A 23,290-nucleotide genomic window follows, 5' to 3' on the forward strand; every position below is an offset into this window, starting at 1 on the left:
ATAAATGAGTTGAAATTATTTTTTTTTCTTTTCTGTAGCAAGCATGTATTTACTCTAGGGTTTTATTATATTTTCTTACAGATATTTTCTCTCAAATATCAGATTCAAATGGACTAATGATATTTACAAAGTTTGATCAGTTTTTGAAAGAAGTTCTAAAACTTCCAACAGCTGTGTTTGAAGGGCCTTCTTTTGGATACACAGAGCATTCCGTACGGACGTGTTTCCCACAACAAGTAAGAGTTAATGAAACAGGATTTTTATATTGCTTGTTAATACAGTGCTTTCTTCTAAAGTCCACTGTCTTCTTTGGGTATAACTTGTATGGGGTTTGGAGGGAGGGGGATTGGTAATATGCAGCATGTTATCTAAGCAATTTTAAGAAAGTCTGAATAAATCAAAATAATCCGTCTAGGTGTTAGGCAATTAAAGGATTTCACACAGTTTTAGTTTGTTCCCTTTTTGTGAACGCTTTTGTACCCATCGGAAAAACAGCAAGGATAACCTTTCCCTTGAATTTTTTAATCTTATCAGTGTGTTGAGAGTATTAACAAATTTCAACAAATCAATTGTTAGTTGGTTTAGTCTGCACAAAATAAATACATTTGTACACGTAGCCTGTTTTTTAAATCGGTTTAACTGTTGTCCTTATTGGTATAGTTGTTGTTTCCAAAATAGTTCCATTTTATGTAATTTTTGGCGTACGTGTTGCAGTACTAATCTTAAAAGAGGCTTTTATCTCTATATACATTTTTGTTGTAATTTGCTTGTTCCATGGATTTGTTTCTAATTTGATATATAAAAATAATATAATTAAACCTTAAATCTACTGTAAACACAAGCCTAGATAATTTTAGGCCTAAACTTTAATGTTTAGACTCTGGTTATGACTATATTCTTGGAAGCATTGCTTGAAGAATTTAGCCTTAGAATTTATAGTCACTTTTGTTAAATTTAAGTTAACTAGCAATTAATATATTTGAAGTACAACACACTAGGAAAGAGCCTTTGATGTAGGAAGTGATGAGGGCTCCAGCACATCTGTAAGTTACTGAGGACAGAGTATTTTCTTACTGATGGTGTAATTCAGAAATGATTTTTTTTCTGTTTCAGTACTGACTGAGGCATTTGTGGGCCATCACTTGTTCCCACCAACCTGCCACCCTTTCTGTCAAGTCAGTGCGAGCCATTTCTGCATGTAGGGGTATCAAGCTGATCAAATCAAATTTCATTTAAGGGACACCACTGTTGAATATCAAACTGTGGCCTCGCTTTAGAGCTGTTGAGGTCAAACAGCAGATTCTAAGCTATATGTGCTCTGCCTGTTGTCTGCAAAGGGAAGCTAAATGGGAGTGTTTTTTCCTAATTTGTTCTGAAGACTACTCTTGGATGAGGTGCCTGCTCGCCCTCTGGAGGTTACCATTTCTCTGTTAGCCATAGAGAAGCTAGTTTAGCCAGCCAGGCTTTGAGAGCTGCCTGAGATTTGTCTGACCGATGGCAAGCTCATCGTGTTCCGGGGAGGTGCAGTAACTGCCCATTTGCACGTTTGTGCTGCTTGCCTGCAGCATGTCACAGCACACTGACTTCCATGAACAAGAAAGCCAATTCTTCAAATTGAGTCACTTTCAGGAATTCTTTTGTTCTAATTTTATTCAGCAAAACAAAATCTCTACCGTAAGGCAAGGTTGGTAAAGAGTGGTGATTTTTGTTGTTAGTCCTGCTATAGAGTGTGCCCCAAAACACCTCTCTCTCGTTTCTTTGAAAGCAGTGAAATGAAGTGGTCCTGGGAAGCACGTGGATAATCTGTCTCAGATTTGAATCCATTTTCTCATGCCTCCCAGGTTTGAAAATAAGCTTCCCAGAGGTGCTTCTCTGATGCTGTTCTGTTACAGCATGTCATTTGCTTGAATTATTTCCAGATGGCATTGATAAAGCCGTTGGGTTTCAGACTTTGGCATTTACATGATGGACATGTAAGCTACATCTGTACTAGTTAACTAAACAGTGGCAGGAGCTGTTCCATGGTCCAAAGATCAACTGGAATGGTCTGACCGCATCCATGCTAATAATCTCTTTTATTCCCTCAAGAAAGGTGGTTACATGGAAACTTTATTGAAAATGATTCCTAGCTGATATTAACACCAGATTGGGATGCTGGAATGATTTGGGAGACTGAGTGGTTAAATCAGGCACAGTTACACTAGTATAAAACCATGCATAATTGAGTTTTAGGACTAGGAACATTCCCTGGTGTTGCTTAAACTACTGAGAGACAAATACTTCCTGACCAGCGATGGTTCCTTCAGGAGATGCTTCTTTGAGGTGCAAAATGCTAATGATTTACTGCTGTCTGAGTGGTGAAAGGGCAGACAAGCAAAGAAGTGTCAGTGATTGTATACACTGCACAACTCTATTTCATTTCTTGGGCCACAGATGGAATAATTCAGACTTGTTGCCCATGCAAAATGGAGTTTATTGGGATGCTTTTGGCAAGAGCTGCATTCTTTATGATGGTTTCCAGATGTATATAGGGCTTCCAGTCATAATTTACTATTCAAGGTCAAATGGGTGCTTCCACAGATATGAGATCATGTCATACTTTTCTTAAAACTTCTGTTCACCTGGCTACAGTCCATCTATTTGTCACAGAGATGCTGTATCACCATGACATTCCCTGGCTTAGTCAGAATCTGTCTGTATTTATGGCACAGCCTATCCCACTATTGCGGAGGTATCTACTTTATATCTCATTTACAAAGCAGTTTAATTGCAGCGTTTATAGGGAGCTGTCGAGTTCCCTTCAGAGACTTGGGAGCCAGGAGCTTGGCTTCTGTAGAGGTCAAGTTGCACATTATTCTGTTGAAACTCAGCAGCACAAAGCAAACAAGGAGGCCAGATGAGCAGGCACTCGTCTGTACATACCTTGCTCACGTAAGGGCTGCGCTAAAGCACTGACTGACTTGGGCAGCATGGCTGGTGTGGCTGATGGCCGAACTGGCTGCTTGGCGGTGTCAAAAGGGTGGCCAAGATCTTATTACTCACTTTAACCAGACTGCAGGATATATCTGTTTATAGCCATTAAACACAGGATGGCCTTGTGTATAAGGGTGGTATAAGCACAGCCTGATGGAGTTGCAGATGGAGCACAAGATGCAGGAAGGTCAAAGTTACAGGTGGGGTCTAACACAAAGCTGCTTGCTCACATTGGTGGGACTTCACAGGTCTCCCAGAGAAGCTGTGGGTGCCCCGTCCCTGGAGGTGTTCAAGGCCAGGTTGGACGAGGCCCTGAGCAACCTGATCTGGGGGGTGGCATCCCTGCCTATGGCAGGGGGTTGGAACTGGGGGGGCTTTGAGGTCCCTTCCAACCCAAACCATTCTGTGATTCTATGAACTTGTTTTGTTCACTACAGAGTTAAAAAAAAAAAAAATCACATATCTTTGTGTTGCTCAGGGGATGTAGTTTTGTGTCAATATCGTATGGGGAAATGCTTGCATTAACTTCTTATTTGAACAAGCACGTTGGCATTGTAACAATAAAACTGCCTGAGCTTTTGCCACTAAAGCAAGCCTGTGGTATTCTTCTAAATACAGGAGTAGCATTGGCATAACTTGTCACTGCTCCCATCTGCAAGGAGATTAGAGACAGCAGAGCTGTTAAGAGAAGTAGGTGTGCTAACAGCAAGTGATTTAAAAAAAAAAAAGAATTATTACAATAGTTCGGAGTGTCAGCAGGTGATTACAGAAAATACCAGTGTGGAAATGTGTTTGTTCTGCTGGGAGGCATTTGACCCTCATGACTGCCTTCACATTTGCTAATTTTCAGTTTATGTTCTTGGAGCTTGGAACCTGTTGGCAGATTATTTGATTGTTTTTGAATCACAAATGGTGTCTGAGTGATGTTTTTGTGTGTGCACTGTGGTTAGGTTCTGAACCCAGCAGGAAATGTTAGACTAGCTCCGAGAAAAGCTGTTATTTAGGCTCCTTCTCTGCATTCCTAATTTTCAGGAGGAGGAGAGTGCTGCTTGCTTTGCTGTCAGCCTTGTCCTTACCAAGAATGCCTCCACCCAGACAGGCAGGGTAATGCAGTGGTGGTAAGGCTGCGTGATTCTTTTTGGTCAGCTGGTTGCAACGCGTCCTGTTACCGGTGTGCAAAACCCAGAGCCTGTGTCCCTGCTGCCCTCTTGTGAACTACGTGGCAGCCGCATCGCTCCTTGCACAGGCTAACAACCCGCAGGGTTTCACGGCTGTCATTGCCCTGAGGAGCCCTTTACGGCACAAAGAAGCTCTCCTGCTGGCTTCGGGTTCTAACGTGGCTGTGCATATCCTGTGTCTCTGCCCCAGGGATCCTGAGTCTTGCCTCCAGAAAAATGTGGGTTACTTGGAGTGACCCACAGCAGGGAGAAGAACCTGCTGCTACTCTGAGATGCGATTTTTTTTTTTTTTACTTTAACCAAAAAGTAGCATTCTTTGGGGATTATAGTATATTATGTGTGAGCGTTCGCATTCTGTCTGGTCTTTCCTCCTCCTCATAACCCCTGTAGCCACGATGAATTCTCCTGTTGACAAGGGGGCGACCATGGCATTTACATAGCCTTCAAACGCCACGTAGCCGTGTCGTCCCTGCAGGTCGCGTTAAAGCAAAGTCCCCTCAGGACAGAAGTGCTAGCAGCATGTGTACACACGTGGTGTGAATGGACGGATGCATGCTGTGTAGCTTGAAGAGCTGTGATTTCTGGTAAATAACCTGTTTTCTCTGTGGCGTTTAGTGACAGTACACGTGGGAATGGCTCAAAGCGGTGCCCGGGGAGGCTCAGACTAGATGTTAGGAAAGACATCGGGACCCTCTCCTCTTTGAGAGGGCAGTCAGACCCTGGAACAGGCTTCCTAGAGAGGCGGCTGATGCCCCTGCCTGTCTGTGTGCAAGGGGCATTTGGAAAACACTCTAAATGGAATGTTTTACCTGTGGGTCGGCCCCGAATTACCCTCACAGCTGGACTTGGTCTTTGTGGGTCCTTTGCAACTGAAACCTCTTCCATTCTCCTGCCTGTGCGGTAAATCCCAGACTTGTCTTTCAACTTCGCTTGGGTTTGGATGTGATGATCCAGAACTTCTGGGTGCATTTTCCATACTTGCAGTAAGCAGCACATCAAACCCAAAGGCATTACAGCCCGTGTCGGTACGGCCAGGTGCTGCAGCATTCCCTTTGTGAGCTCTGGCGAAAGGTTACAGCCAGGAAATGTTTCGTGTGCTGTCGTACGTGAAACGTGAGGGGTGAAAGCTAGTCAAAATCGGGAGCCTCGGAGGAGTATTGCAGTGTTGTACAACGCCTGTGTAAATAAGCAACCAGGTGAGTGTGTTAGGATTGGGAACGAGCCATCTCGCATCGGTCACAGACCGTGACGCCGCGTAACGTCGTCAGCAGTGGCTCCTTGTTGCGTGAGCAGGACTTCGTGGTCTCCGACACTGCGTACCGCGGTTAGTTCCCGGTTAAACGCGGTGGTTCTCCTGCCAGGAGGCTTCTTCCAGCACATGGAGAGCGCGTCCTGGTCTTGCTGAGATGTGCATTTGTTGGAGGAGGCTGGGTTTCTTCTCCTCCCAAAGGAGAGGGAGCAGGCAGGCTGCGCAGCGTGCCGGGAGCAGGGAGGCGGCTGGGACGCGGGCAGGACGTGGTGTCGGGCACAGGGAGGGCTCGGACCCTCCTGTAGCGGCAGGCAGCTGTTCAGGAAGGGCTTTCAATGTAGGAAGCAGAGAGACTGGAACAAGGACACTTCATAAAAGACGGAAGAAATAAGATGAAATATTTCTTGGAGTTTTCCTTAATGGTTACTGGGATAGGTGATTATAATTCTGTATTCTGTCGCCAGGCTAGGTAGCTTCAGGGGCAGAAGATCTATGTATTTGCCACTAATCACAAAATATTGATGCTTTAAATATAAAATTTATCTTCACCAAAATAAAGTATATATAAATATATATATCAAATATAGCTTTGCTCTTTAAATATGAATTTTCTCTTTACCCCTGTAATTTTTGGCACGAGAGCTGCAAGTGATAGCTGCAGTTAGTTTCAGAGCTCCTGGAAAACCGACCTGGCTTTTCCTCCAGCTCTGCTTTACCCTCCCTGTTACGGATGCTTTTTGAAGTAGCACTGCCATATGCTAAGGTGAGAAGAAAGCGTGATCTGACCAGCTGGTCTGCTGCCTATGAGAAATTCTTAATCCTCTGGCTTCCTGCTTGCGAAAGCCAATGTATTCTTTCTTTGTATCCATAATATTCCTAGCTGGTTTTTTTTTTTTACAAGTTATCTCCATCTGTTTATATTTGCAGCAGACATTTGCTCTTGCTCACTTGAGTTTAGAAAATACTATTCTTAAAACACGTGATTTTCCTCTCCATATGATTTAATTTTATTTTCAGTTATATTTTTTAAATCTTAGCCCAGTTCTCCACTTGCCTCTTTTTTCATATTTTGTCTTTAAAAAAAAGTCATTTACTATGTGGATAATGTGTGAATATTAGTTGTAGTTGCTTTTTTTAAGTGTCTGCTTTTTTCAGTGCTGCCTCTGTGTTTGAAATACCATTTTCTACATTGTTAAATAACCTCCTCTCACATTTGCTGTATCTCTCTTCAAAAGAGGATTCTTTAACTGCACGTCTGGAGCTAATCCTGACTGACTGGTCCTCCATTTCTTGGAATTTTCTGTTCATCTGCTTATCTTTTATTTTTGTATGATTATATTGTGTCTGTACCGATACTTTCTTTGTGGTGTTATTGTTTACCTACTGTAGATTGAAACTCACTGAGAAAAAAGTTGTGATTTTTATCTTTATAGTGTAGGATAGATTACTGGGATACAGAAGCTGAATAGTAGAGAGATTTTAAGGCTGAAAGTTTTTGATATTGAAATTTTTAATTGAAATTGAATTTTTTCTTAAGTTGTGTTTCTTTTTTTCTTTGCAGAAAAAGATCATGCTAAACATGTTTTTAGACACATTGATGGCTGATCCACCTCCTCAGTGCCTTGTGTGGCTGCCTCTCATGCACAGACTTGCCCATGTTGAAAATGGTAAATAGAACGTTTTGTTCAAAACGTCTGGTCAGAGCAGAGGTTCTGTTCAAAGTATGTAAATATGCTGTCCTTCCGCAGTGACAAAGCACCTAAAGCTTTCATCGTTCCCGCTGTAACTGTCCTAGTCCCAGAGCACTTAGGCTCAGACTTTTGTTGGAGTGACAAGAGTTTTACACTTCCAGGAGGAAGACTGATTATTTGTGAAATCAATGCAGAACAAGATCGGTTATTGGTATTTATCTTTTAAGTTAGGGTTCTAGCATCATTAGTAGTGAAAGATGAAAAAATAAGCAGAAAAACAATATTCTCTCAATGCTCACATCTATTCTGAAACTTAAAAAACAAAACAAAAAACTTTCACTTGGACTATGCTTTAACAGATGCTTTCAAGTGCTGACTTCCAAAGATTTTGGTACCTATTCAAATGTCTGTCTTGAGTAGCATTTGAGGACATGAGTCACTTCAGTGTTTTTTTTACTATGGGAGGTGAATGTTGAGTTCTGCTCAATTCCAGACCTTTTCTTAGCTAAAAAATCCTGGTTTTATTGCCTATGGAATGTATTTAAGGAACGCGATAAGGTATGGAAAACTGCAATCAACAGTGAGAAATAGTGGTGGTTTAGGGGGGCTTTTTGGAGCTCATGGAAGCTAAAAAGCTCCCTGCCAAAGTTTGTTCTCCTGTGCAGGCTGTCAAATCCTTTTTTTTTTTCTTAGTGCCCAGAAAGGTGATACACTGCATTTATTGTATGTTTGTACGGTGTTTTATATGTGAGTTCTAGGAAAACATATTTTTTTTCACCCATAAACTAAACTTCATCTTTTGTTTCCTTCCCCACAGCAAAATCATGTTGTCGTCCTTTCACAGCTCTGCCCTACTAGTTGTTACCTCTTCTTCAGCGTTATTCTTTCATAGGCATCTCAAGGTGTATAGATTTCTTCCTTTTAAGACACAGGTAGACAAACTCACTCTTGGTTTTGCCCAGCTGTTAACAGGCACAGCTTTAATACTTCGGTAGTCTTTCTCTGGCCAAGTTTTCAGGATTCATATTCAGTTCTCTGTTTCTTGACATTTATTTCTGTGATGTCGTTCAGTATTGCTGTGATTTTGATATGCTCTCTTTTGGCGTTTGTTTTCTTGTCTTTTCTTGATCCCCTTGCAAAGCATATCTGGTTGTGATTTTAATCTGCATTTGTACAGCACTGAATAAGAACAGAGCTGCAATGCTCAAAGGGCTTTTTATTTTTTATTATATCAGAAGAGAAGTTGATTTTCCCAATTGCTCTGTATGTTTACAAACATTTTCTGACAATTGTGGGTCTAATTAAAAAAAAAAAAAGGCGGTCTTTAAAACATTTTGAGGGGAGTAATTTCATGGAAATAGATCTTATGAGAAAACTTCTGAAAGAGTTGAGATGGTTTATTTCGATACAATTTTAGGTAGTCTGTGGTCCTGCATTAATAAAAGAGCAGCAGCCACTGTTTGCTTTTTTTCCATTATCCTCTTATCCTTACAAACTCGTGCTTCAAGTGAAGCACGAAGAGTGGAATAAATATGGTAAGGAAACAGGCATTAGACAAGTTGATATAAAAACAGCTCGGGGTAGAATTGCACAGAGCTTAGGAAAGGATAAAATGTTTAAAAATAATGGAACAGTTCAGTTGGAAGGGACCCTCAGAGATCATCTGGTCCAACTGCGATGTCGGGACACAGGTGAGGTGGTGGAAAGATCTGGAGATAATCCAGAAGTCTGATCTTTTTTTCTTGCAAGTACCTGGAAGGAATAACTAGGTAGAACAGTGTCATCCTTAGAGATTAGTGTCTGTATTCCTCTGTTCTCCGACACCTCCCGTTCCTGTCGTTGTGGCTGCTCTCCAGTATGCAGCTCACGATCCAGCCGCCTTCACTGGGAGACGTCACAGAAGCGCTCCTGGTGGGCATCGGCTCAGACGAGGGGCAGCAATACGGCGTGCCGCAGGACAGTCAGTACCGTGCTGGGCTGCGCTGGGAAGAGCGCTGCCACCGGGTTGCAGGAGGTGATCATCGCCCTCGCTGCGGTGCTGGGGAGGCCAAATCTGGAATATCGTGTCCAGCGATGGGCTCTCCAGTGCCAGGGAGATGTGGGCTCATTGAGTCCGGCAGAGGGCCCCAAAGGGGATGACGGGACTGCAGCAGACTTCGTGTGAGGAGAGGCAGAGAGAGGTGGGACTGGTCAGCCTTGAGAAGGCTCAGGGGGATCTTACCAGCACGTGTAAAGAACTGGTGAGAAACAGTAAAGAAGAGAGCTGTGCTCTTCTCAGTGGTAGCCAGTGGCAGGACAAGAGGCAATGAGCACAAACTGAAATACAGGAAATTCTGTTTATACTTTAAAATGAAATAAAGTAAAATTTTGACATGTGTGTTATAATACTGCATCAGGTTGCCCAGGCTGTGGAGACTCCATCCATGGAGACCTGTGGACAGGGGCCTGAGAAGCCTGCTCCAGCTGACCCTGCTTTGAGCAGATTTCCACAGGTGCCTGCTGGCCCCAGCTATTCAATAATTTTGTGTTTCTAGATATGATTACAAAGAAAATCCTGTTACATAGTTCCCTGAAGTCCTTCATTTAGGTGATAGCCTTCTTGTCTTCCGCCTCCAGTCCTTTAATTATGTGTCTCTGTTAAAATGGACTCAGTGCTTAAGCATCCATCCTTTAAGTTTGTCTCTTTACTACTACGGTCTCGAACGTGTTTCCTCATACGACCTGATCAGTAGTCTTGTTCTAGAATCGTTGTTGATTTCCACTACACGTTAGTTTTCTCACGATTGCACCTTGTCAGTGCTGCTGCTTCCTAGCCAGATGTCTGTCTCCTTCACAGTTTGTAAACATTCTCATTAATTGCCCTGGCAATCACTGCCGAGTTACTTCAGAAGCACCTGAACGCCTCAGCTGACAGCCTTAAGAAAATATCCTGCAATTTCCTCGGTTGTCTTTTCAGCTCTGCTATAAGTAAAAGGCAATTAAGCTGTGAGGTGAGCTTGTTTTACTGGAGAAATAACATCTTACAGGTAAGGGGAAAAAATCTTCTTTGTCGATGCATCAGACAAATTCCTTTGATTGCTTTGTTCTAAATAAATAGGCCAGCGCATTATTTTGGAGAGCCATCATCTCAATTTGCATGCGAATGCATCATAATAACAGCGTGCTTCTGTGCAGGCCTTCTAATCTGTTTAGTTTTGCTCTTGTAGAAAAAGGATCCTTTGTAAATGCAAGTGGAAGAAGTCTTCAGGCTATGTTCTTTTTCCTCTTCCATGCCTAAAGAGGAAAATACTGAAAAGAATATTCAGCTTCTAAATTTGCCATTTGTGGTATCTTAAGCTTATATTAACGTTTGTAGAAATACTTTGCTATCTCGTAGGCTCTGTAGGGTGAGGATTGTATCTTACCTGAAGTACAGCAGTTCAGAAAAACGAATGTATGTGTGCGTGCAGAGAACACAGTTCCTGTTTAGGAGTTCCAAATTAGAGAATGTTCCGTAACATTTGTTTATTTTATTTTAACTTCATCAGGTTGTTCTTCGGTCAGGTATTATAACTCAAGTTTTGGCTGCCTTCTCTGACAGATAAAACGTTAGCCTTCCTAGAAACTCAAAATAATTTCTGAATGGGATTGAGAATTGCTGCCCTTCCTTGTGCTTGACACAGTTTGTGTTTAGCAATTGCTAAGCAGCATTACCGAGGGTAGATCATTTAGTCTTACTTTTCACAAGGGAAGATAGAATCTGGCAGTGGAGTCAATTTTCAGCTTCCTTTTAGGAAGAGAAACAAATGAACAAATAAAGCTAGAAAATCAATAAAAATTGCAGTGATTATGACATTTTTTTCCTTTTATTTTCCACATCTTTTGAAGGGAGCAAAGAAAATATGCCAGATACACTCATGTTTTGACAGGGATATTGAAGTATATGAATCATCTTCAAACTCCCCTGTAACAGTATTATTTTCCTTAAGGAGGGTGAGTGCAGGGTGACCGAGGTCCCGCTTGGTTCCTGCAGAGCTCTGGCACCTCCTGGTGTTGGTGTCTGATACGTGGCCCCTTTCCCTTTCTTTCCCTCCGCACTTCCAGATGGGAGGAGGCCAGCGGCTCGCGAGTATTGTCAGTGTCTCGGTGGGCTGCCTTTCCATTTCTCTACCTTTGGTCAAGCACGGCAAAAACTTCCATGATTCTGTGACTCCTTTCCTGCAGCAGAACTGCCTCAGTCTTTTGCACCCTTTGCACCTTCTTTCTATGCTTCCCCAGCCTGCTGTGAATTTAAGAAACGTAATATAAGTTTACAGATGTCCCAGCCAACCCCTCAGAAACATCCTGGTAGTAGTAGAGGAGTTCCAATGAGAATTTCGTGCTTTCGTTTCAGTCTCATTTGCTGCTCTGTCGTCTTGTCATCCGCAGGGAACCTCGCCTCCCTTATTTCCTTATTGTGATTACGCGACAATGTTTTTCTGATTACTTGGGAGCCAAAATTTTTTTCAGTTTTTGCTTTAGAGGATCTGGAGGTTTTTGTGGAGGCCTGCATCGCCTTGTGTTTGTCAGCAGGTGAATGAAAGGCCTAGGAAGGCCCCGCAGCACTGCTGTCTCCCATAGCAGGGACAGGTGATTTCCTGCGCTGCCCCAGCTGTAAGCTGTCGTTTAGGAACTATTCCCATTGTGAACCCTGTTCCTTAGAGACCAGTTGTGAACTATTTCAGTTCTCCAGATGGTTGCCTCAAAGAAAGGAAAAGGAAGCTACAAGCTGCCATTGGCTTCGTTATTTTTAAGACCGATCCTCCTTCGTGAGGCGCAGCGCCGCTGTACTAGTGAGGAACGTGGGGAACACGCTTCCAAAAGGAGCTCCTGCAAGGATACCTCAATCCGTGCTGCCCTGCTATGTTAACCCATGCCTGTGGTAGCTTCGGTAGCGTAAGTCAACCATTCTGTGCAGCATTTCTGCAGAGTGCAGGAAGGTGCTCAGCTGCTGCTCAGCAGCCTTCGTACGGCTTTGCCCGGCTGTCCTCTGACCGTGCACCTGGAGCGTGTCCCGCTGGGAGCAGTCTGGGACTTTGAAAGCCCATCATTTCTTTTCTGGATAAAAATTCCTTGATGCTTTTCAGTCTCTTTCTCTTTTGCTGGTCCCTAGTCTTTCCTGTGGAATGTAGATTGCTTCAAAATGTTCTCCGACCTGGGCTGCTGCATGGCACATGCTAAACTGCTGCTGTTCATCGTGAGCTGCTGAGCGCAGGCAAGGAGCCTCTCCGATCCGCAGGGTCCGTAGGACCCACGTTGAAAAGCAGGGTTCTGCAGCAGTGAGTGGAGCAGGATGTGTTTAGTCCCAGAGTTTAGGTTTTATTTAAAGTCTTGGCAAAGCTTGAGATTTTTTTTTATCATTCCTCTTATAACTCACATTCAGACTAGAATTTCCCAGCTAATTTTGCTAAAGTTTTATAAGGCTCAAGAGGGGAGGAGAACAAACAAACCAAAAAAAAACCCACACAACCAAACAGCCTCCCCATCCTCCCAAAACCTTACAGTGCCTTGTCCTCTCTTTACATGCCTTTCCCCCTCTTGCATCCGTTCTGTGGAGGATACATTTGTGCGTACTGGGTTACTTGGCAGAAAGTGTCCTGGAAGATGCTTTGCATTTGATTTTGATGTTGTTTATGCACCTACTGTGTCATGGGTCACACGTCGTTGCACAGGAAAACTGAGTCACAGCAGCAGAGTGCAGGGCCAAAGAATTTGGGTGCATTCACAATTGTTAATTTAGACCAAGGGGGTCAGGTTCCTTGTTCAGTCAGTAGCAAGGTAAAGATTCCTGCTCTAACCTGCCCCCTAAGCTGGCCTCTCTCCATGGAGTTAGACAAGGATGTTATCTGCTGGAAGACTTCTCTTCCCGCTCATCTTAATCGTTTCTTTGGAAAAATATAAAACTCAGAGTTGGAACTTGGAGCTTGGCTTTTACATTATATATTAGACATGATTTTTGTGCTGATACTACATGCAGCTCTGTAAGGAGTGCAGAGTTTGGAGTAATAGGCTTTTGGGGGTATATATGGCTCAATTGAGTAGATGATTATGTTTTTATCACGTGGCTAACAGTATTATTGGTAAGTGTTTTACATGGGAGCAATAGCTATTAGAAGTTCTGGATGCACACGTCAATATTCCTGGCCTGTGTCCACCAGGACAAAGCAAAATCTTGTAGCAGTATGTCTTGTTTACAGATGTAGCTATTAGTACCACATGAAAAAGAGTAGTATAAAGACAGATGTTTAAATAAAAGTTTGTATTTATAGTCATGGCAAGTTCTTCAAAGCATTTCTCCTTCAACATTAATTCTGTCTTAGCCAGAGTTTTTGAACAACGCATTTTTCCAGGTCTTCTCTGAAACATTTTAATACAAAAATATTGAATTATTTCATCTGCATCCTGCTTTAGCTTTCTACTTTTATTATCTCCTCTTTGATTTTTTCTTGTATTTTACAATTGTCGTATTTTCATTTTCCTTTAACTGCTAGTCTCTGGAAATTACTCCTACGCAATTTAATAAAGGCTCTGTTCTTTTCTCCTCCTTATTTCTATCTACATTTTGTTCTTGATACCCTTCTTGCTGTGGAAATACTCTCACGTATGTAGACAACTTTGCTGTGCTTCCCAGTTCCAGACCAGTCTTCAGTCAGTCCTGCATCTATCGTACTTGTCTCGTGTGCCTTTAAAATTATGGTAATTTAAAATAGTATATCCAAACTATGGATCCCCTTTTTTTTCTCTGAAACTTCTTCGTTATTTCATTTTAGTAGTCTGATGTGTACATTACTGTTGTATTTTGGAAGCCCTATTGTATGTCCCTGTGGGAAAGGCATTGTTCAGAAAGAGCAAAGACTGGTTTTGGGGTAAGCAATGAAAATCTAAGAAGAAAGATGAATACACAGATTTCAAGACAAGGATTTGGGGTTTGCAGCTCAAAATTGGTGGAGTACCAGTTCCCATTTGGGTGGGAAGCAGTAAGAGGGATTTCGACTGGAGTGGCTTCTGTGGAAATGAGAGAGGCAGAGGGAGGACATCAGACAGTGAGTATGCATGCTGCAGGAAGCTTAGTGATGAAAGGAACTTGGAGGTAGAGAAGAAACTGCAGACAAATTTTTGTGTCCTTAGAATCTGAAAACCTAAATATTGCATATATTTAGATGTTGGAGTGTAAGGGGAACAGATCACAGAAAGAGAAGGGAGGGAAAAAAAAAAGCACGTCTCTGAGGAGTGTCAGGTAACTCACAAGATGGCACAAGAACTTTAAATAAATTAGAGATTCGTAGAAGAGAGCAAATGGGAAATATCTGAGATAAAGGAGGGAAGGAGAGGAGGAGAAGAAAGGTCACATCAGGTTCTTCCAGTTTTCAATGTGGAAGAATTTAACGTGTCCTGATCAGAGAAGAAATGGGAATGAAAAGAGATTTGAATACCGACTTGAGGATTGATGATTGCAGGATTGAATATTGATGGCAAAAATAGGCTGCAGCTGAGAGTCAGAGATTGCTTACAGGAGAAGAATTTTGGAGGCTGGCAGAGTTGGCAGGAGAAGAGGGCCCAGCTGTGGTGGGTGAGTTTGGTGACGAGATTTCTTTCAGGGGCACTCGGCCATGTAGGAGCCTGAGCAGAGCCGGTGGTGCTGGGGTGGGTCAGGGGGCGCAGGAGGTACCAGGACGTGTCCCGGGACGTGTCCCGCAGGCAGAGGGCAGTCACCGACTGTACCGGCTGAAGAAAAACGAGGGAAATCAACAACTTGCTGAATACAAACATGATCAGTCCTCAGGAGAGGGAGGAAAAGGCACACAGGAGAACTGGATTCATGGTCCTGCCTCTCTAGCTGCTGGCCTCCCCTGGCCTTCCTGCCCTTTCCATGGGGAACTGGTCTGCTGGAGGAGGAGGAGGGAGCAGGTTGTCTGTCAAGGAAGGCCCAGTAGGAAGTTGGAGTCTGGAGTACTGGCAACCAGGAGAGGGAACGGCTGAAGTCTTGGAAGCAGTGAAGAGTGGAAAGAAGCTTACAACTCCCACTCCCATATGTGGCAGGGAGCTTCGAGCAGAGGCACACCTTCATAAGAAAAGGTGTCAACAGCAAAAAATGTTCAGATCACCGAGACAGAGAAAATAAAAGTACCAGCAGTTTATGATAAGAGCAAGCAGTTCAGAGGCAGGAAGGAGAGAGGACAAATGGGTTTGGACATGAGGTCTTGCAGTCCATAGGCAGGGGGGTCCCGGTGGTTCAAGTACGACCTGGAGTTAGGCAGGTCAGTGGTGTGAAAAGCACTGTCAGTGGAACTCTTCATGGCAACTTCAGTGCAGATGGATTTATGTGGATGGAAGTATGGGAAGCGATCTGAACAGGAGAGAAGAGAAATAATGTTTGCAACATCATATTTTATTGGCATTCAGAAATGAACAAAAGATAGAAAAGGAGAGTAGCGTCCTCATCTGATCATGACATACCACCTGGCAGTAACCTAGGAAGGGAGGACAGCAGGAAGACAGCTGGGAAGAAGCATGCAGTCCCACTTCATTTATTTAGTTCCTATCCATGGCTACAGCATGCCACTTTCAGGAAGAAAAAAAACAAACACAGAAAGTGCACTTCTTTACTTTCTATCCCAGTGGCCAGGCACCTTGTCCATGATCTAATAATCTCTGATACCGACTGTTCCAATTTTCTCTTTACTCATGGTTTTTGGGGGCTTGCTTCTTGCAGTACACATAATTGCTGTCACCGCTGTTACTTTGCCTCATGTTTATTTCATCAGAATGCTGTTACTGCTTTCCTTAAGCGTATCAGTTTCAAGTTTTTGATTCTTTGGTTCGGGACTCTGTAGTACTTCTGTCCCTTCTCCATCAATAGTAATTTCTTTTACGTGCATCGTGTCAGAGAAGGTAAGACAGCCCTTTCTGAATAGGAAGATGAGATAAGATGAAGTGGAACAGAGAGGTGGACAGAACTTGCTGCAATCGGCTGGAGCCAGTGTATTGGCCTTCGCTAAGGCAGTGAGCCAGTGCTCTAGCCTCACCGGAGACAGAAACCCTGCCACAGGCAGAGGGGTTTTGGGGCATGAGCACAGAGTGGGTACAAAAAAAGCTTTGGGAACCGGTGACTTTATCCATCTCCCTTTCCAAAGGCAAACTCAAATGTATGCAAACATTCTTGAAAGATTTGCCTTTTTGCTCCTTAAAATCTTCAAAGTGTCACCACCTGTGTGGACCAGAAGCTGGTTTGAGATCAGGGTTAAAATATTCTTAGGGTGAGAAAGTTTTTCCTAATATTCTAGCATGATTTTTTTCTAATTGCAGTTTAAACCCTTAACTACCTGGGTTTTGGCCACTGGCTCTGGAGAATGTATTGCTATTTTGTAAGTACCTCTTGCATGTTTGATGCCTTCTCACAGCCTACTCCTAGCTGAGCTGTCTCCTAGATCTTGTTCAAGCCATTTTATTGCTTTCTCTCATACATCTAGTTAACCCACATCTTCATTGATGCCCCAAATTGAGCACTTTTGACAATCATTCAGTATGAATTCAGTATGAACATTGACCAGTACTTGACCTGGAATAAAGCCCTTTAGAATCCTGCTCATTAGATCTTACCATTTTGGCAATTAACTGCTCTCTGGTCTTTTCCAGTGAAATTCACATCCCAGTTAAAGTCCTTTCATCTATTTCCTTCTGTTATGCAAATAGGGAGACCAATGTTGTAAGTAAATTACTGAAATAAAATGAGAAATTGGTGACGTTTGGTGCTTGTTTCATATTTTCAAGGTCAATTGCTCTGTCACAGAAAGACACTAAGTTGATGTGGCAAATGTTGTCCATGGCTCATTTCTCTGTTGTTCTTCAGGTGCTTACAGTAATTTGCTTTAGTATTTGTTCCAATATGTATTTTACAAGTTAAGATAACATGGGAGGTCAGTGGTTACATATGTATAATTTCAGCTCCTCTTAAGGATGATAATTGCAATTCTTGTTATGTCCCTTTAAAATCCCTTGTTAGCTTTTTCCTCATTCTTTTTTTCCTGGTTTTGTCTCTGAATATTTGTATTATTCTTTTAACACTTGTTAATAATTTGTCCCGGTTATCACTTCTGTAGGCTTCCTTTTGAATTTCAGGTTATTGAGGAGATCATATTTTAGTGAAGTTGTTCTTTTACTACAGTCTACTCTTTCCTCTGCCCACAGATAATTTACGCTTGTTTCTTTAGCATCATTTCTTTAAGGAACTGACAAGTCTAACTCACTTTTCCCATTCAATTGCTTCATCTACTAATTCTCATATGAATTTACTGAAAACTACTGCACTGAAGTCATGTTCTCTCTTCTCCACTTCCTAAAATCCAGGAAATTGCCCTGTTTCTACTGTTTGAAATAAATCTACAACTCTTCCTTTTCATTGGTTTCTCTACCTTTTGATTAAAAACATGGTCATCAGTTCTTCTACCTGAACTTCCATTCCCAAGGGACATTTGTATCATTGAAATCGCCTATCATGATCCCGTCATTTTCTTTTTACAGTGTTTCTATGTGCTGCAATAAAGCATCATCCACCTGATCGTCTTGGCTTGTGCCATTGCTGACCAGGTTAATGCTCAAGTTGTCTTTCCTTTAATTGTTACCCAAGGGTTTTCAGCAATTAGGGCATACACATCCACTCTTGATGTAGCAGGCACTTCTGCAATGTTCAACTGCCCAGACTTTCCTGATGTAGCGGAAGCAGTCCCTGCTCATGGCAGGGGATTGGAAGCGGATGATCTTTAAAGCTCCCTTCCAACCCAAACCATTCTCCGATTCTGTGATTTCTGTAGAAGCTGTACCTCTCTGCATTAACTTGATTGCCCTGTGCAGTATTGCACCACGTCTCAGTTGGAACAGCTAGTCGTAACTTTTATCATAGATCAAACCTTCAGACTCCTCTCAGTTATTCCTCGTACATCATGAAGTAGTTTTCAAGAGACATATCCAAGAATTTCAGCTGACTGGCTAGTAGGCTGCTCTTTTTTCCTGTCATCTTCTCCATAGCCGTTATTTATACCCATCTGTAACTACTTATGCTCTTGCCCCATGGTGATGCTGAACTTCTTGCTTCTGTGGTTCACCTTCATTCTTCCATTCTGTTTTCTGTGCCTCAACTGTAAGTTGTGTTTGACATAGTAAGATACCTCCCTTACTTCATTCTCATATTCCTCTTTTGTTTATTCTGACCCAAGACTTCTCTAGTAAATGGAGGAAGTCTGTGATCATTTGTTTGTGGGTTAAAAAAAGGGGGAGGAAGAAGCCATCTCTTCTCTTTTTTTTGTTGTCTGTGTTGGTGACTCTGTATATCATACCTAGTTTAACTTTTACCTTCTTGAGATGTTACGATTTAGAGGTTTGTTGGGGATTTCTTCAGTTTAGGCTATGGTGGTACAGGAGATGGAGCTCACAGTCAGTGAAGAGCGAGGGAATTTCCTCAGTGAGAAGGGATTCAGAGCAGAAGCTTGTGGTGGTCTGAATTTGCCTTTTGTGTGGAAAACACGCTCAGCTGACTTGAGGGCAAAGTGATCCCTTAGACAGAAACGAACCTTTGTGAATATGACTTTTTTGCTTTCCCTTTCTACTCGCGTTCTTTTATGTTGTTGAACTTGCATGGAGTTTTCCGGGTCTAAGTATATCCAAAAAGGGAGAAAGCTGGAGAAGAAATACTGAATTTATCAGATGGTACCGATACATTATCACTAACTTAGATTTATCGTTAATTGTGCCAAAATAACCTTCTCTGGACTCAGAATCCATGACCTGATCAGCATAAGAAATTGTTTTAGTGATTAAGAACCTGGGTGCTCTTTTTTTTTTGATTTCCAGTGAAATCTGATGGTTGAGGCTTTCTTAAGGTTTACTTCTTTTTTTTTTTTTTCCTTCCTTCCTCGTCTCCACCAAGTCTTCCATCCTGTGGAATGTTCATATTGCCGGTGCGAGAGCATGATGGGTTTCCGGTACCGATGCCAGCAGTGCCACAACTACCAGCTCTGTCAAAACTGTTTTTGGCGTGGCCATGCCAATGGTCCTCACAGCAACCAGCATCAGATGAAGGAGCATTCCTCTTGGGTAATTGACATTTATTTGTCATGCTGACATAACCACTGCTGTACTAATATATTCTGGAAGTTAAAGTTGATTTTGTAATAGAACTGCACAGCTGTGCAGTTCTAAACTTCTAGACTTCTAGAGGTTTTCAAATAGTCAAAGGGTATAGATAAGTAAATTGCACTATTTTTGTTATAAATAATGTTACTCATCTATAGATGGTGGTCATTGTATTCAGCGGTGTTTAAAGCATACAAGATAAGTCCTCTTCAAGGTCCTAACACATTGTTTTCTTCCCCTCTTCATCACAGTCCTACTTTCATTAAATTTTCCTCTCTTCTAGCTTAAAAATGCCTAAAGGTTGCAATACCTTTCCTCCCCGGAAAGGCTAAATAATTAGCACGAATCTTGTGCTTAGGAAGGACCTTTACCCAAGTGTCATCTTTAAACACAGTATTTCTTTAAAAGAGATGTCTGTTATTGTCGTTGTCCTGATAATTGTGAATATATGCATTAAAAACTCTTAACTAAAAAATCTTAAGAAAAACATTTGAGAAATAACATTTAGATAGAGGACTATTTCTTACAGAATCACAGAATCATCTACGTTGGAAGAGACCTCCAGGATCACCCAGTCCAACCTCTGACCTAACACTAGCAAGTCCTCCACTAAACCATATCACTAAGAAATAAATGACAATTCTAGATTTAAAAAAAAAAAAACCAACATCTCATTGCAAAAATCCAGGGTTTTTTTTACTTATTCAAAGAGAAGTTCAAATGATATTTGGATTATAATTAGTAATTATCTCCATGAGCAAGAATCATTATAATGTGACTGTTTAATTTAGAAAAGGGGGCTAAGTGCTGGTCAGTAGTTGGAAGGAGAAGATAGGAAAATTCATACTTAAATATTGTCCTTTTTAAAAATGGTATAGGTTCCAGAACTTTATATCTTCTGGAACATCTTATCTGAACTGCTAGTAGACTGTCATTGCCTGAAGTATATAAATCCAGTGCTTTTTTAATACATATCTATATATGCATTTGCTCAACAACAATATTTTGAGTTGCCTGCTGACCAGATCAGAAGGAATTACCTGGTTCGCTGATACAATAATACATATAAGTACATACATACATATTTACATATTTTTTTCTGTAGGTTCTCAACCCAGCAAGATCTAGTTCAGACTTGTGTGATACATTTTCAGAGCTTTGGAGCCCTGAAACCCAGAAAAAGCATTAATAACAAGTATTTTCATGAGGTTCTTTTTCCTGAAACTCTAAAATGACTTTAATTTTTGGATATGCTAAACTACGTAGTATATAAACAGAAATTCCAGTAGAAACTATTTGTTTAACAGAGGGGTTTTGCTGAATGAACACACTGCTAGTTGGGGCCTGTTTTGGGGAGGAAAAATACTTCCAACGCTTTCCAAAACACTGATCATTTAAAGTTACGTGCAGCAGATCTGGAAATCAAGTTGTTCGGTTGGCCATTGTTCATTCTGTTTGCTTGCATCTTGTTTAGGCTGCTAAATATAAGTAGTCTCTGTCATCCATAAATTTCCGGTAAACGTTGAAATGGCCACGTTACAGCAGGGTGTAAGGTTTGGTGGCTGTAGTTTCAACGATAGTTGAAGTAAAGCGGTCTTCTTCCTATAAATAATGGTGTATTTCTTAGTTACAAACACCCTTCACTGAATGGTTTTGGAAGAGCTATCAATAAAGCAAACAAAGGTTCAGATGTTTCTATAGTGATAACATCTCTGACTTCCGTTGGGAAGGCATTACAGTGGGCACTAATCAAATGTAAAACAAAAGACAGGCCCTTTTATCTACCAAGCTACAGTCAAGCAATACTGTAAGTAGCTGTTAATAAGATTTTGCTCTCAAAATTGCTCTCTTACATTTCCGATTCATTTAATTTCCCACTTAGACTATCTTAAAGTCATAAAACATCTCAAGCACGTTTTTTCATTCCCCTAGACACAAGCCAAGCAGGGACACGGTGCTGAGACTCGCAGGGTCGGGGGGGCTTGGGTTGCCCAGCCTGTGCTGGGGGGAAGAGAAGAGAGAAAAAACCCAAAAGCATTCCTTTGGAATCCTTGTCTTCAAGCAAGAGTTCTTGCTCATCAAGTTTCAAATTCAGTGTTAATTGCCTACAAATTCCTGAGCCCTTTGTAACGGTCCTTTACTAGACCCTTGTGTTAGAGGTGGATATGATTTATAAAGAAATGGCATGTAGGTAGTGAGAACATGGTAGAAAGACAACTTTTGGTGGTGTGTTTTTTACTTCCCAGCTTTTTGATTTCATGATGGAAGTCTTATTTTTTAATGGGTATGGTCTTTAGTAGGCAGGTGGACAAAGACAGGATCTGCAGCCCATTGTGGAATGAAAAGGATCTGGCAATGCACAGTAGAGATGCAATGGGTTTAAACATTTAAAACGTGCAGTTGCATCTACCGGTAACTTTGCCATCTTTGGCACGTTTGACACTTTTTTTCAGTGTTATCATCACTAACAGTTTCCCAGCAGAAAGTGGCCAGTCCATTTGCATTTGATGTGCGTGCCTCAAACCTGCTTGCCTTGTTCGAGGTGGCCCAGAGGACGCGGGCCAGTTGTGGCTAAGCTTGGGTAAGAACAGGGATGCTCAGCACTTGCCGTGCTTTTGCGGGATGTCCCTTCCCAGCATTTCCGCAGCCTCCCGGGGCACGGAGCTGAATCCCCAGCAGCAGCGAGCAGCTGCAGAGCTGTGCCCGAGCCTGCGCAGAGCAGCGCCATGCACACACTGCCTTCTGGATCCCAGGGAACAGGTAGCTGAGTTCTAGTGCTGAGAACGGCTTGTACTGACAGGCTTGTGCCTACTTACGTGGGCATTGCTGCGTATGTTAGGTTTTGTTCATACATTTTTTTATTTATAACTCAATTGGATGGGAACATGACTGCTTACTAAATAAAAATGTAGGATCCAGGACAGTCCTCAACTGATGTATCAGATACAAATAGCCAAACCTCGGGTGTTTGGTGTGCATTTGGTTCTAACTGAGGGTGAGTGTTGTGGGGAGAGTGGTTCGGTGGGTAAGAGGAAAAGTATTTTAACTTTTTAAATGTTTTAAAGAGTGTACAGCACAGAGCAGGGTCTCCTTCAACCTTGTATGTTACAAAAAGAGAGCAAGCATTCCAGCCTCTGAGAAAATAGAAGTTTTGTTTTGTTTTTTAATTTTTTTGAGCTTTCTCTGGAAGCTGGAGAATCCAGGTGTGCTTGCTGGTAGGTAAATGCTATTTTGGTCATGCAAACTGTTTTAATGACAGCTAATTACAAACTTAGCACCACTGAGGAGTGCAGTTTTGGATTTACCACTGCAGTAGCTGCAGAAAACATGCGTACCAGCTAGTGCTGTACGTAGAGAAAGAAGACTTCCATAATATTCACCTGATTTATCCAGCTCTTGCTTTCTTTTTGAGTTGCAAATTTATTAACATCTATTATCTAGAAAGTTGTGGTGAGAGTTACAGAAACAATTCTGGAACTGATAATGATTTGTATGTAGTTCAGTAGTCCACCTCTGACAGCGGATTTTATAGGTGTTCAGAGGACAGGAAACAGAAAAATGTAAATCTTAACCGTTTCAAAAAGAAGGGGATCCACTGGGATGTCATGTAACCAGACACTGAATTATAACTCTTTAAAAGCTTCATAGATTCCTTAAATATTTACGATAACTGGTGGCAGTTATTTTTTTTAAACAAATCTAATTATTCTGTGCATGACGAAGCAGCAAAAACTGTTTAAAATATTTACTGGTAGACTTGGGGAACAAGGTAAGTGTCCTCCACTGATAAGTCTACAGATGTAAAAGGCTGAGGGTTTACTAAAGAAGAAATTTCGAAAAAAATAAAATTAAAGATTTGTTGTGCAGGAAAGCAGGAATTCTGCACAAGGAAGTGTCTCAGTTACTCTTTGCAGATGCACTCAAAACAGCAAAGCACTTCTGGCATATTGGTGGGATCGAACTGATAGCTTCTCTCATAAACCTTGTGGAATAATGCAGAGAAGAAACATGTCTTGGATGCCTCAGCAATTAGATGATCAGTGAGAAGGGAA

At 41.9% G+C, this 23,290-nt stretch overlaps 1 protein-coding gene across 22 annotated transcripts in view; it reads left to right on the plus strand.

Annotated features, from left to right (window-relative positions):
- Positions 1–23,290, plus strand: part of DTNB (dystrobrevin beta) — a 200,185-nt gene that overhangs the window by 35,390 nt on the left and 141,505 nt on the right. For 20 of the 22 annotated variants that reach the window (XR_013948169.1, XR_013948170.1, XR_013948171.1 and 17 more), the window contains 3 exons: positions 82–236; positions 6,962–7,067; positions 19,033–19,199. Coding sequence is in view for 18 of the 22 variants with exons in the window: in XM_080584224.1 (XP_080440350.1) it covers positions 82–236; positions 6,962–7,067; positions 19,033–19,199 (428 nt within the window). In the remaining 4 variants the exon portion in view is untranslated. The remainder of the gene's footprint in view (positions 1–81; positions 237–6,961; positions 7,068–19,032; positions 19,200–23,290) is intronic. The other 2 variants (XM_080584214.1, XM_080584213.1) reach the window with 2 other exon arrangements.

Source organism: Anser brachyrhynchus, assembly GCF_964034855.1.
Source record: "Anser brachyrhynchus genome assembly, chromosome: 3".
Taxonomy (NCBI): domain Eukaryota; kingdom Metazoa; phylum Chordata; class Aves; order Anseriformes; family Anatidae; genus Anser; species Anser brachyrhynchus.